The 14,842-nt window shown below is 47.4% G+C and overlaps 1 protein-coding gene across 1 annotated transcript; it reads right to left on the bottom strand.

Annotated features, from left to right (window-relative positions):
* Positions 1-4,139: 4,139 nt before the first annotated feature.
* LOC122377388 (U-scoloptoxin(01)-Er1a-like) lies at positions 4,140-9,706 on the bottom strand. Its single transcript, XM_043357344.1, has 3 exons — positions 9,633-9,706; positions 6,384-6,606; positions 4,140-4,844 (listed from the first exon to the last, which is right to left on the bottom strand). Exons 1-3 carry the CDS (start codon positions 9,704-9,706, stop codon positions 4,674-4,676), a joined length of 468 nt encoding a protein of 155 aa, XP_043213279.1. The 3' UTR covers positions 4,140-4,673.
* Positions 9,707-14,842: the final 5,136 nt, after the last annotated feature.

Here is a 14,842-nt window from a genome sequence, read left to right on the forward strand (position 1 = left end):
GTAACGGCGCACACGCTCGTTTTTTCCGCGACGCGCTAGCTCCACCAGGGGCGAAACGGCGAGGGGGGGGTCGTACCCGCCCCCCCCCCCTCGGCCGGCGCGTATGTAGAAAACCAATAGGTCCGGCGAGGGTTAAGTGCCTATACATATAAGATATTTGAAGAGGTGAAATGTTCGAGGTCGATGTTAAAAAAAAAACTAACTCGACCATGGCCTGGAAATATCATTATAGACTAGGCCTACACATTAGTGATGTCAGTTACGGAAAATCGGAATACCGATACCAAACCAAATACCAACCAAAACCGTGGAGAAATACCGAAACCAAACCAACTTGGGAACATGAGGGAAATACCAACTTTTTACCGATTTGTTAGCGTCTTATACATAAGTGGGGGTTCATGATACCAACAAAATACCAAACACATTAGGATTGAAATACCAAATACCAAGTTGGTATCGGCTTGGTATCGGTATACCAAAAAGTCGGTATCCGATTGACATCTCTACTACACATCCCCTCCACCTCCCCAGCAAGATCGGGTTAATTCATGTCGCCACTAGAGATATCAATCGGATACCAACTTTTTGGCATACCGATACCAAACCGATACCAACTTGGTATTTGTTATTTCAATCCTAATGTGTTTGGTATTTTGTTGGTATCATGTGCCCTCACTAATGTATAAGAGACTAAGAAATCGGTAAAAAGTTGGTATTTCCCTCATGTTCCCGAGCTAGTTTGGTATCGGTATTTCCCACGATTTTGTTTGGTATTTGGTTTGGTATCGGTATTCCGTTTTTCCATAATTGACATCACTAGTCGCTACGGCCCATATCCCGACCACATACCAGCTCCCAGTTCATCGGCATGAATTTTCACTGGAAACATTTCGCAAATATATGTAAATCAAACGTATGTTTTAACCTTCGCCGGCCGAGGGGGCGGGTGCCGCCCCCCCCCATAGGATTTTTTTTTTCGCGATAGCTCCGAACAGCCAGTGATATGGAGTTGAAACTTGGCATACCTGACCTTTGATTCAAGCCGGATCTTCTGACACCAACTCCATTTTCCTGGCCTATGACGTCATAAGTGAGCCTCTGCACGGTCTTCAGATGTCGCAACTTCGCTACGCCCTCACTGCCAGAGGAGCTTTCACAGGGAAATGAAACTTGTAGGACCTAATATATGATTTTAAGCTTTTACGACTAGACATTACAAGTTAGGAACGTGTTTTCTTGACATGTTTTCTTGACACCGACCTCGATGCGAAGGTCGAAAATTCGAAACGAAAACAATAAACGACTAGTAGCCGAAAAACGTTCCTAACTTGTAGGACCTAAGTATCCATTAGGAGTCTCACAACTTGTATTACTCGGATTTTTCCTAAGAGGTCATATGAGGTCAGGTCATTTTCGTGACCTCGCCCCTATAAGTCAATGGGGTAAAATGAAAACTGCGATTCTGGCGCCGGGAACGATCTCCAGCTATCTCAAGTATCAGAATCGTGAACATGCACTCCTTGCAAGGATCGATGCGTCACTTTTGCAATTTTAACCTTGCGTGACGTCATTTATGACGTCATTAGGTTTATATTAGATTTTTTTCGTCAATAACTCTCAATCAAATTGAGCTAGCGAGTCGGGAAAGCCACCAATGGACTCAGAAAGACCTGCCGAATCGAATGATATGCGACATGCTTTTCGAACAATTTCGTGTCCTGGGGGCGCTGACCTGACCTTGACCTGAGGTCAACACCCTAAGTAGACCTCACCCAAACAAATAGTATATCATTCGACACTCCGAAGCGCTTCGAACACGATGCTGCCAAAATCGCGGCTCTGCGGCTTTTTTGGCGAAGTTATTACCTAACCAAAAACGGAACCGTACCTTGGGGCACTTAACCCTATTAGTGGCAGGCTCCTGGCTACCCCTATTAGTGGCAGGGGGGGGGCTGTTTACGACCCCCCCCCTGATATCTCGAGATCTAACGGGCCGATTTTCAAAATTCAAACGGCGTTCGATTTCGCTCAACGTGATCTACATTTCTAAAAAATAAAAGTTAAAAAAAAATGTCAATAGGGGGGTAGAGGGGGGTAAAAACGGGCAAATTGCAGATACATTTTAGACTGTTTATCACGGCCAGGTTTCTGAACCAATCTTAACGCAACTTTTGCCGATCGATAGAAAATGAACCAGGAATTCACATGGATCCTAAAAATATGCATTTTCAAAAATCATAGGCGGATACAGATCATTGAGATTGGGGGTACACAAAAAGTATAGTAAATAAGGTTTTTGTTGGTACTGTTTCTAAAAAGGGTGGTAATGGTCTTGTTATGTTACAATTTTCTTATGAGAGAACGACTACAATTGTATTGGTCATGCATAGGCGGTGTCAGGGCACCTATGTTGGGAGGTAAAACATAAACCCCCTTTTTGGACGCCTGGATCCACCTATTATAGCAAAAAGGTGTCAAAAGAGGATGCACAAAAACTTTGTATAACTATGTTATCACATGATACCTTTCATTCACTGTTCGTAAAACTGGTGCATACAGTTATAATACATCAGCAATCAGCATCGTGATCTTCGCCCAAATGACTCGCTTCACGAATAGGACCCCCCAATTCCCAGTGCTCTGGAGCCGTCCCTGGTAAAGTTATGAACTTGAAATTTTCAGGGAATGTGCCCAATTTAGTTTTAGGAAAAGTCAGAAAATTTCAGCATCGTAGCTTCAGCGGTTTCGTAGATATTCCCGAAAAACCTGAGGGGTGGATGAAAACAACCCCCTCTGCCACTAATAGGGTTAACCTGATCTCAGAGGTCATTGGTTGACCTAGGACCTTAAAATAGGGTATCAATGTCTGTGTCTCGTAACGGCGCACGCTCTCGTTATTTTTCGCGACGCGCTAGCTCCACCGGGGGCGAAACGGCGACGGGGTTGTACCCCCCCCCTCCCTCGGCTGGCGCGTATGTAGATAATCACTGGTCCGGCGAAGGTTAAACGTGAGATAATACTATTTCTTAACAAAGGTAAGTAAAATCTATCGATTCTCTACAACCTTTCATTTTATTGTGACGGTTAAACAGTTGATTGCAAATGACCGGATAGCCAATCAACTACGATTACCCGCCTCTGCTCACGCGAAGGGACTCACCGAACAGATTGTCTCCTATCATGTTCTGTCATACTTGGAACAGTACCTGGGTATAGGACGCGTCGAATTACTGGAAAGGGACTCAATTCGGAACTTATAAAGTGGAATATCTTTGACTAGGCTGATTGTTAGGCTATTAAAGCTTCCAAATGGTGTTAGGGTAAGGTACTTACATAACTGCTAGTTCAGTTTAAAACTCCATGCTTGAAATTGAATATTTCCTTTATCAAACCGTAGTTGATCGCATGGGCATCTCGTGCGGTGCATGGACGTCTCTTGTCGCTTCGACTGAATCAACAATCCTAGCCGTAAGGCGTAAAGACCGTGTTGCTGAATGCTGAGACTCAGCAAGGCCATTCAAAATATGCGGCATGGTAGCGGTGGTGGAGAAGGGGGTTCATGCTCCATAAGAGTTTGGCGTGCCGTATACATGACACATCTAGGTATACGGTCAAGTCAACAGGTCAAGTTACGTGAGTAGGTGGTGGCCTCACACTAAGAAAAATGGCATCAGCTTCCCCACTTGTAAAAACGGCCTATGCGAGCTTATAATTTAAATGGCGAACCCAAGTATAGTTTTGATCCCATCTTTATTTTGTTTTTCCAGAAGGACGTCGCCTCTTTTGACATGATCTACTATCTTATCTATTAAGATTTCACTTCCTTTGACCTGATATCTTATCCAATCTAGAAAGATGACTAATGAAATTTGGTAACAAGTTTGACGATCTTTCCCGTGCCCTTTGTCGCTTGTCACTACTTATGACTGAGAAGCCAAGTTTGGCTCGTGTTCACATTTCGAGATTGTATTTAGCACCTCATCCGCCACGAAATGACACAATGGAATAACCAGCTCGGATTTGTTCTGCACCGCACCCATTGTATGTACATGAACGGTATTAGATACTAACTAAGTCTGTAATATTATTTTACGACAAATCAGCAGCCTATATTTTGGACGCCCAAACGCGGTTACTTCACTCATCGATTTCTTTATTACAATTCAGAAGTTCATATGAAATATGAATCACTCATTGCGTGCCGCCAGCACACATCAATTCATAATGCTCTGTTCAGTGAAGTACAATGTCAAAATACACTTGAATCACATACAAAATATCATTTGGATACAAAATTATCGCATGGAATCCCGTTCAATAATGGTTAGCATGCATGTCTTGAATTGGAAAAGATTAATTTGGCTCAAACGAATAGAACAAAGACAGGAAGGTTTAAAGATGTTTGGCAGAGTAAACGGTCGGACAAATCGGGAACAGTGCTGCGCCTTCCTACACAAATGCTGATCACCTTTATCAATGACGCAGGTCCGGCATGCACCGAACTTTGACACAAGTCGAGCTCGATCAATCTGGCTGATGTGCTATGAAATGAACGTCATGATGTCAGCCTCGTCTCTCCAACAAACCAAACCAACTGACATGAACATGCACACACGGCGCTCGCCAGGTGGTTTACGGTTTAGCTGCGGCGACACACCCCGTCACGGCCTTCACGCCTCGCTGCCGTCCAGCTTCCTGAAGAACTCGTCGTTCCTCAGCGAGTACATGGACTCGGCGTCCTCACAGGGCAGTGAGTCCACCGGGTAGTTGCACGTGAGCGTGGCCTGGTCGAAGATGGTCTGGTTGCCGCACAGGAAGCTGTACTGGTCGGTGGACAGCACCTGTAGGCAATTACAGACAGAGAGGCGACTCCGTCAGCGCTGCGTCAAACGCCCGGCAGGGTAAGTGACAGGTCAATGGGGCTGTTTCCTCTTCACTCACATTTTCGCTCGTTTTGCACCGTGTGAACTGCTTACAAAAAGTCATTGGGTAAGCATACTGACTTATTGTTACCTTTTAAAAACTAAAAGTCACACTTATGGTGTATTTGACATCAAATTACAAATTTTCCATGTTGATAAAGCTGATTTGCCATTTTCAAGCGTCAAAAAGTCAAAACACTATTTCTCTCTTTTTCTCCCACCCTCTCTCTCTCTCTCTCTTTCTCTCTCACACTCTTCCTCTCCCATCATTCTCCCTCATTGGGCATCATTCACCGCCACATACGCATTACGCACGTGAGCGACAGGCGCGCGACTACCAAGGGCGCGGCAGGCGACCCTGAGCTACCCACCCTTCCCCGATAGCCGGTGGGCCGTTCGTCGTGCCCTTTGACCCCTGCGCCGCAGTGCCGACCTCTTCCCTCGAGCGGTCAATGACGTCACAATCGCCGGGGGAAGGCACGGCGAGCGGCGGTTTTGGCACTGCGCCAGGACACGTGGCAAGGAAACCTACAATTCTCGGGTGCCGAGTCTGAACTGAAGTGGAGCTTTTGCCACTGCATGTGGCAAGCGTCTATTTGGTTAATTTACTCAGCGAAACCGTGGCACAGGATTGCAACTGTCGACCTATGACCCGGTGGTGCAAGACGTGTTAAACGGCACACACAGGTCATGACGCGCATTCGTTAGGGGTCTGTCACTCATGTGCATGACTTTGCCATTCGTGACAAGTAGTTGTGCTTCTCTGACGAATCAATATCCTATATCCAATAAGGAAGCTGGGTGTTAACTGCAATAAATGCTTTTGATACAAATTGCAGAAAGTGAAAGAGGCTTAATGCAACTTACGACTGGCTATCACATCTTGTGTCATACCTTACAATTTTATGTTTGTCAATGTGCCAAATAACTGCTTAATAACAGAATTTCAAAATTTTGCCCCCAACCAGCCCCAACGACGCACGACCGGGGGACCTGAATCGATATACCTACCTAAGCAAATTTGAATGAGAATGAGGAAACCCGACGCAATGCAAGCGAAGTTATTTGAAAATCGACAAAATCTAGCGCTCATCAGTCATTGATAAAGGGAAGACTCGCAACGTTCTTTTTGACCGAGTCACTGCTTTACGTATTAGACGTAAATGCTTAGAACAAACGTAGGGATTGAATCCGTTGTTGTTGATATTGTTGTTGCTGTTTTTGATGTTGGTGTTGTTGTTTGTGGTTTTGGGAAATTTCGGCCTAGTTTGACCATTCCATGTCCTGGGATTGAATCCGTTCCAATCACGCTATTTGAGCGGGCGCCGCGGGCCGGTGTCGACGCAGGCCCCCTCGCCTCTCCCCTCCCCCTCCCTTACCTCTCCCTCGGCTCCCTCACCTCTCCATCGTCCCCCCCCCACCTCCCAGTTGGCTCCCCCTCTCCGTCGACTCCCTCACCTCTCCGTCGGCTCCCAGCACGGGCACGCAGATGTGGAACAGCTGGCAGTCGTTGCTGACGTCGGCGTAGTAGCCGTAGGCACGGCCGTCGCAGCTGAACGACTGTACCAGGTTGGGCACGATGCTATCTGCGCCGTCAGACAGCTCGTACGCCATCCGGGCGGTTACCATGGCGACCAGCGCGGCGGCGAGAGCGGCGAACAGCAGACGAGCCATGGCGCTGCTGTCGGTACAGAGAGGGAGAGTTAGTTGGTGATGTAATCGCCGGCAGATGGGACCGACACGGTGACATATTGGTCCGGTGGTTTGCGGAAGGCTCTGTGACAGGTTACTCGGGGAGCTAGCGGAAGGCACTGTCGCAGATCGGCTCACATTAGACTGAAAGAGCTGTTACTAATCGATCCCCAACTGCAGAGGGCACCTTGACATGTCGCTATCGCAGTTGACTTTAAATGGAGCTGATAATAAAGTACACTTTAATTGAAAACATTTCAGGAATACCAACCAATTGAGGATACCATTACCAACTGATAGTCCGATAATAGGTATGCCAACTATCCATGAGCGAAATAATGAAGGATGCTCGCAATTCAGCCAAAAAGCTAATGCTTTAGCGGCGGCCCCCGGTGACAAGGAGCCTCATAGGATTCCCTAGACTGATGCAAGAACGGCTGGTGTGTGCCCCTTTCGACCTTGGCCCTCGGCGTCTGGCTTCACGGCTACAGTGTTGAAATTCAGCATGCGGAGTCTCAGTCTGTGCAGCGCTGAGAGCGCACCCCTAATACCAGTGTTCTGAGAGGCCAATGTATTCTACAGTGCCGGCATCCCTGCATACCTAAAACAGGAGCCATGCTACATGTAAATTGAATGGTGGATGCACCTGCTTACTTATGGCCGCAGAGACTGCATGGAAGACTTGCTGAGCGACAGCCATGACCGGTAGGTTGGATACCACTGATGCAGCTGGATGCCATTGGTACCTAGGTATATAGTGGAGTCTAAGGTCTTAGCAGCAAAATTTGCAAATGAAATTAGCAAATAGGTACCTTCTTATCTTTCGGGCGAGCACATATTTTGCATTTCACCTTTGAATCTGCTGACAGAGTCGTCAATAGGCAAACTTCTTAAACAACAGCCTTGGCAATTTGGTTAGCGTCGAAAGAAGATTTATACCTGAAAGTTCGCGACAGTGGCTACTTTGCACTCATGACGGAAGCATCAATAATTGCTTTATAACTTATTCTCGACTGCTGGGAACGTTCGTGGATGGTTGAACTGAATAATATGAAACAAATGTTCACTAATTTTTGGAAATACTAGCTGGGAAAAGGCCTGACTTATGTATAAATATCGTATATCGGTGAAGCAGCGTCAGACAAGGATAGTTTGATGCTGACGTTCGCGCATAAGAGGCTGCCGTCTTAACTAAGCAGCCAAATAATTAAAAGGTCATTGAGCTCTTTGAGCTCATTGAGCCACTTGAAAAATTTAAATGACCTGAAGACGATAGGCAAAACGTTTTTCTGACCTTTAAATCGTAAAACAAATATTTGCTACACCCATAGTGTAAGCTATTTATTGCACTGTTCTACACCCCTTGATTAATAATCAGCATCTCATGGTCACTTTTTCAATTGGCCTAACTGCGAGGTGCAGAAATAAAAAGGGGCCTGAAGCTAGTTGGGCGGGACGGGGGCGGGGCCGGGCGGTCGGGCTAATCGGAAGTCAGCGGTCCCGGGCCCGGGCCGCCGCTACCACCATCCCTGACCCCTGTGCAGACGGGGCGCGACCTCTGACCCCCAGTGGCGTGCCCAGTTCGTGTCGGATCCTGTCGCTGCCGTAAGCAGACCACTCACTCGTCACTATCACCCGCAGGTCACAGAGGAGAATCAGTGCACGGGACCTCAGCGGAAGTCACCGGTAAGTCTGTCCCAATGTGAAACCGCGTATAACTATGGTCGGGTGGTTTGCTGTATGCAATGAGACTGAGCGTCCAACGCGACCGAGTCTAATTGTCTTGCAAGTGGCCCCTCGACGAAGAATGGCTGTTGGCAGGGCAGCGATTGAAAGAGTAAAGGTCAAACAGTGGTGAGAAGGCGATTAAAATGATTGCTCTGTTATCAATCAGCATGATTTGTAGCATGCAATTTTATCAGCATTGCCCGGGCGTTATCAATCGATTCAAAGCCTAAGACGTGATGCAGAGAGAAAGCCCGTAAAGTCGGCACCTATATCATGCTAGGGGACTGAAATTAACTGGCTGGCCTTCAAAACACTGGCTTGTTTACAGCTGGACTCCGGATGGTATTGCACGATTATCGCAAAAAGGCGCACGGAGTCTGGCCTTCCTCATCACGACAAAAATTAGATAAGAAGGCACATATGCCAGGACAAATAAGAGGTAGTCTTTTCTGCTGTTGTGACGTTTCTATTTCCTGTGCTTTTCTTATGCTTATACCTCATTTAGGGCACCTGTGGTGCCCGAAATCGAGGAAAATTTACGATGTTCGGTAATAGAAAAAAAAAACTAAGCAAGTTTTACGGGAAAAGTGTGTTTTAAAGTGCAGAGCGGCGCCGTAAGGAACCGAAATCAGGAGATTTTTTGGAATACGGAAAAAACTTTTTGGGGGGTTGCCTCCCCGCAGCGTCCATTACCGCACTTCTGGATTCGCCAGTGCGGCTAATGTGTAGCTTAGAGGCAATGCTTTTTATAATAAATACACGCAATAAATGTAGAAACCCGTAGAAACTCTTTTACAAATCTTCACCATTTTCATCTCAAAGTTAGGTCGATGAACATTTCCGTTCACCTAACTAAAAGAGAAATTAGATGTTAGCAGTCGTTTAATCTGCATAAAAATAATACTAAACAAATCGGCAGTAGACACAACATTACGAATATGAAATTAATCGAAACTGGGGCTTTCCGTAACTCATAATACCCATAGCCATAATTCATTCGATTCAAAAGCATTAACCTCTCCGATGTCGGTTTCCCTTATAACAGCGGATGCTATATTCACCAAATTTTTTCAAAATTTTACGCATGTTTTTTTTAATTGAAGCGATTATCTTCCTAACGTCGAGATTCGTCGAGTGACAGTCTGCCGACGGTGAAATCAGCGCGCCTCTCCGAGCTTACCTGTGTCTCTGCCGTTATACCTGGGTGGCCTATGGGCTCCGACAGCCGCTCGGCTGAGATTACCCGCCGCACACTGCACACTCAGTCCGTGCTGGTCTCCCACCCACCTGGAGCTGAGGGTGGCGATGTTCCTCCGACTGACAACCGGCGAGCACAGCGGCCCGACCGGCGCGCCGCCCATCTAATACCGGCCACAGCCCCTCTCACGACGGCCTTGGCTTCGGCGCCTGACCGGTGACGTCACTAGCCACTGACCGGTGACGTCACCAGTATGTGACCAGTGACGTCACTTATGTCTGAATGGTGGCGTTGTCGTGGTCTGAGGGCAACGATATACCCACCTAGCGCGGCCAATTTGATATCCATAAGGTCATTTAAATCGCCCGCGTTGTTGGGAATGTCTGTGCACGAAAACGAGCCGGACTGATGTGTTCGCAGCCTGTTGGCCAGTTCAAAGTAACCACAGAAGCATATTAGGCAAAGACGAAAGACGATATAGCGTTGACTCTTTATTTTTGAGGGTGCCAATGTCATACAAGACAAATACTACCCAACAGGTGGCTATACGTTCTGGTTCGACTTGCCCATTATGCCATTAAAACCATTACAATGTTGGAGGGGTCGGCGTACCCGTGGTAGATCGAGAAGAGAATCCACCCTGCGTGCCGCATTTGTGGCCGATTGAAGACCTACGAGGTTTTTTCAAGAAATAAATGCGCCCCGGGGAGTGGACGTAGCTTCCGAACTCCGACCCACATCTGAAGACGCGAAGGCGGGAAATATCGGTCTCGTTTGACTCAGAGGTGCCATGACGTTTCATAGAGGGGGTCGGGTGGCGCGTGCGGCGTGACGTGAAACATGGTGTACCCAGTGCGCTGCACTGAAGGTAGTTGATAACAAATAGACAGGTGCATAAGCATGCGAATTTCCGATTATTTATGTTACATAATACCCGAGATTGAAGCCTCTAAGCTTTTCTCATTATTAAGTAGACACCACGTACAGCTGCACGGAGGTATGTATTGTTTCATCCTTCAAGCCATGTTATATAATTGAATGTTGCTGCAAAATTTATATGACTCCCATATATCCGATTTCTTCATTAACTCGTTTTTTAATAAATAAACTTTGCAGAAAAAATGTGAAAGCAGCATGAGTGCGACTTAACAAACAGCCTCCGAAGATATGCCCATGAGCACTGAGCAATAATGCATTACCAAGCGGCTCACACAACTGATTACCTTTGGTGGCACTGGCATGCCGTGATCAAGTGGTTAGTGGGAGCGGTCGTACCCAGTTAAAGTCAGTTGATTGGGACGGACCGTGTCCGGCTTTGATGGATAGGTACGCTGAATTTTGGCATCTGAATTATCCCTACTCAGCTCAGACGTTGCCCGATATAACGTTTACGGGTCGAGTCGTGCGTGCTGCTTAGCAAAGACTCCGACAAAAACGAATCCGTCCACGCAAGCATTCGAGCTAAATACTCGTATATTGGAAAGTTATGGCTATAGTTATATCATGTTGGCAGAAAACGCTTCTTTCCGCACAGGCATTTTTTCGACACGATGCGGCAACTCTCCGTACATAGATGGTATATGAGGGACCGCTCGCTTTAGAAAATGTTCATAAATCCAAATGAATTATTTGTACGGCTGCTATGTGTGCAACGGTCACCATGATTAATGATTGATTCGCGGTGCGTCTGCTCTTTCCTTGTTTTTTTTTTTTCTTGAGGGAAGAAATAAGCTGATGATTCACAAGCTACTACAGAAACATTCGTCGTGACTGTAGTGCTACCTTTTTGCATCCAAGCAAGGTCGATTCGTCGCTCGATTGGCCTAAAAAGGGCATCTTACGAGTATTTGTATGTCTAACATAGTCCCGCCATGTGTATCGATCAATCCCAATGAAGTCTTGTTGACACCCCAAGCACACAATGGACCGCTATAGGGGCAGACTAACCTATATTGGTTCCCATTGATGAAACTGTTTCTCATTCACGATTCATCATACCTGTATTAGCTATTCATGGCATTCAGCATTCGCAGACGTCGCTTGTGAAATGCTGTTCTTGACCTTTCCCCGATTCTCATGCATGTTTTCACACTCAGTGGGGAGGCTGCGAGGCAGGCGTCGTGTATTGTCCGTCTATCCTCCGCCGTCAAGGTAGCGAAAACGGCCACAAAGAGCCCAACGGTAGCCACTGCATTCGTTGACTACTGGTGGCAACGGTCCCGTTCTGGTGTTGGTGACACAGCGGTCAGCTGTCCGAAAATGGAAACTGGGAGACTGCATTGTCGCACAAGAAGCCAGCCTGAAAGCACCACATGCAGAAAGACTGCATTGTCGCACAAGGGGCTAGCCTGCTACCACCACCTACTGAGACTGCACTGTCGCACAGAAAGGTAACCTGCAATAAAAGTACAACATGCCGGAGACTGCATTGTTGCACAAGGAGCTAGCACAATAGCAAAAAGGCAGGGAGACTGCATTGTCGCACAAGAGGCTCCCATGCAAGTACCTATAACCTCATGCCGAGGGACTGCATTGTCGCACAGGACATGAATCATTGTCTTGTAAAGGCCGAGAGACTGCATTGTCGCGCAGCAGACTAACCTGAGAGCACTTTAAATTGGGGACTGCATTGTCGCAGAGGAGGCTAGCCTGTAGCCACCACATGCTGAGAGTCTGCATTGTCACACAGGAGACAAGCAGAGCAGCATAAAGGCTAGGAGGCATTGTTGCACAACAGGCTAGCCTGTGACCATCATATGCTTAGAGACTACATTGTCGCGTACGAGACTAGCAGCTGTAAGCACCACGTCCCGCGAGACCGCATTGTCACTAGTGATGTCAATTACAGAAAATCGGAATACCGATACCAAACCAAATACCAACCAAAACCGTGAGAAACTACCGAAACCGAACCAACCTAGGAAAGTGAGGCAAATACCAAAATAATACCAATTTCTCAGCCTCTTATGCATAAGTAAGGGTTCATAATACCAACAAAATACCAAATATATTAGGATGGAAATACCAGATACCAAGTTGGTGTCGGTTTGGTATCGGTATACCAAAATGTTGGTATCCGATTGACATCTCTAATTGTCACACAGCAGGCTATCACAGAAGCGCAAGGGCCAAGAGACTGCATTGTCGCACAGCAGAGTAACATAGCTGCGCTAAACTATGAGACTGCATTGTCGCACAAGAAGCTAGCAGAGGCACAAAGGCAGGGGGACTGCATTGTCGCACAAGAGGCTGTCATGCAAGCGCCATACGCCGAGGGACTGCATTGTCGCACAGGACAGGAACCCTAAAAGCACTTTGAACTGAGGGACTGCATTGTCGCACAGGACAGGAACCCTAAAAGCACTTTGAACTGAGGGACTGCATTGTCGCACAGGACAGGAACCCTAAAAGCACTTCGAACTGAGGGAATGCATTGTCGCACAGGACAGGAACCCTAAAAGCACTTTGAACTGAGGGACTGCATTGTCGCACAGGACAGGAACCCTAAAAGCACTTTGAACTGAGAGACTGCATTGTCGCACAGGACAGGAACCCTAAAAGCACTTTGAACTGAGAGACTGCATTGTCGCACAGGAGGCTAGCCTGTAGCCACCATACGTTGAGAGACTGCAATGTCACACAAGAGGCTACCACAGTACCGCAGAAGCGCGAGGGCTGAGAGACTGCATTATCGCACAACAGAGTAACCTAGCTGCGCTGAACTAAGAGACTGCATTGCCGCACTCTTGTGCCGCACTCTTGTGGCGTTCTTGTGAGCTCAATATGCTCGAGACTGCATTGTCGCACAAGAGGCTAGAACAGGAGCACAAAGGCAGGGAGACCGCATTGTCGCACAAGAGGCTAGCTTGTGATCACAAATGCAAGAGGCCAGCCTGCAAGCACCAAGAACTGGGGGGACTGCATTGTCGCACAGGACAGTAGCCATTATAATAAAAATTGAGAGACTGCATTATGAGTGACACAGCAGACTATCCTGAAACTATTTCGAACTGAGAGACTGCAGCATTTCACAAGAAGCTATCCTGAAAACACCAGACGGAAGCTGCATCGTCACACAAGAAGCTAGCCTGGTGCCGCATCGAACGCTGTTTTTGGGACATCACATCACATTATCGGACGGGAGCCAACACGTGTCCCAGTAGCCAAGCGTGATATTGCTCCCAACAATGATATTGCTTCCTCAACGCCTATGATTTTTCTGATTAGTGGGCAGCAAGGTGTAGGCTCTTACTACACGGAAGTGGGTGCATTTTCGCTGTTGGTGATACCAACATGGTAAATATGAGTAAATAGGTACATTGTTTTCAACAGTACCAGGTATTATGTCTGAAAATTTCATGCACCGCGAAGTGTTTGCTTCGCATCATAGGATCTGCATAAGTCCAGATTTGGTCATTGAAAAGGGCTTTGAGCTTCATGTAACTATATCCATAGATCTCACAGCTGGAGTATAACGCTGGCTGCCGGCAGCTCACGTGCATCGGTGACACTGCAGCCAGTTTCCGTTATTCGTAAAGTCCCACGGTTCGCTTCTCCTTGCCTCCGGCGATCTGCAGCCGAGCGTGCAGATGCGTCTGTCGGCGGCGTATACGACGCAGAGAGGACGCACGGCGCGGCGCGGCCTTGGCCCGGCGCCCGGTAAAAGTGGCACCTCTGCGGCGGCCACGGCAGACGCCGCAGCGCTCCGCTGTATAATGACATACGACGCTACCGACCAGGAAGCCAAGGACGGCCGTGAGAGACTCCCCCGGGTACAGTACAGTACAGCTCGGACAGCGGTACAGAGAACAGACACACACCGAGACAAGAAAGCTGTACCGGTATACACACTACACAGTGAGGGCACTAATAGACGTCCAATGCATGCATGCATGGTCGGTCGACCGGTCAGCCATGGCTGACCACTGACCAGTCGGCAGACCATGAACCTTAACCCTCGCACGACCAGGCCATTTCTCATAACACGAACGACCAGGGGGGGGGGGGGGGTTGTTACGACCCCCCCCCTGGCGTTTCGAAACGGAAGGTCGTAGAGCTTAGCGGAAAAAACCAACGGATTGCTCTCAACGAGATCTCGCGATTGGTGGTATATTTTTTGGTCCTAGGTCAACATTTGACCTACTTTTGACCGGTCAAAGGTCAAATTTTCGGAAAAATAGACTTTTTTCAACTTTCGGCGGCGATTGCGGCAAAACGGTGGGAAATATCGACTTGAAACCTTCACTATCGTGTTCCTTGATCAATTCTCTATCGTTTGGTATGTATTTCGTTTCCCTAG

Source organism: Amphibalanus amphitrite, unplaced genomic scaffold, assembly GCF_019059575.1.
Source record: "Amphibalanus amphitrite isolate SeventyFive unplaced genomic scaffold, NRLGWU_Aamphi_draft 000044F_arrow, whole genome shotgun sequence".
Classification (NCBI taxonomy): domain Eukaryota; kingdom Metazoa; phylum Arthropoda; class Thecostraca; order Balanomorpha; family Balanidae; genus Amphibalanus; species Amphibalanus amphitrite.

Coding starts and splice junctions, on each gene's coding strand:
- LOC122377388 (XM_043357344.1), bottom strand. CDS start 9,706: ATGGGCGGCGCGCCGGTCGGGCCGCTGTGCTCGCCGGTTGTCAGTCGG. Junction 6,607..9,632: donor ATCGCCACCCTCAGCTCCAG/GTGGGTGGGAGA, acceptor CTGTACCGACAG/CAGCGCCATGGCTCGTCTGC. Junction 4,845..6,383: donor TGCTGGGAGCCGACGGAGAG/GTGAGGGAGTCG, acceptor AATTGCCTACAG/GTGCTGTCCACCGACCAGTA.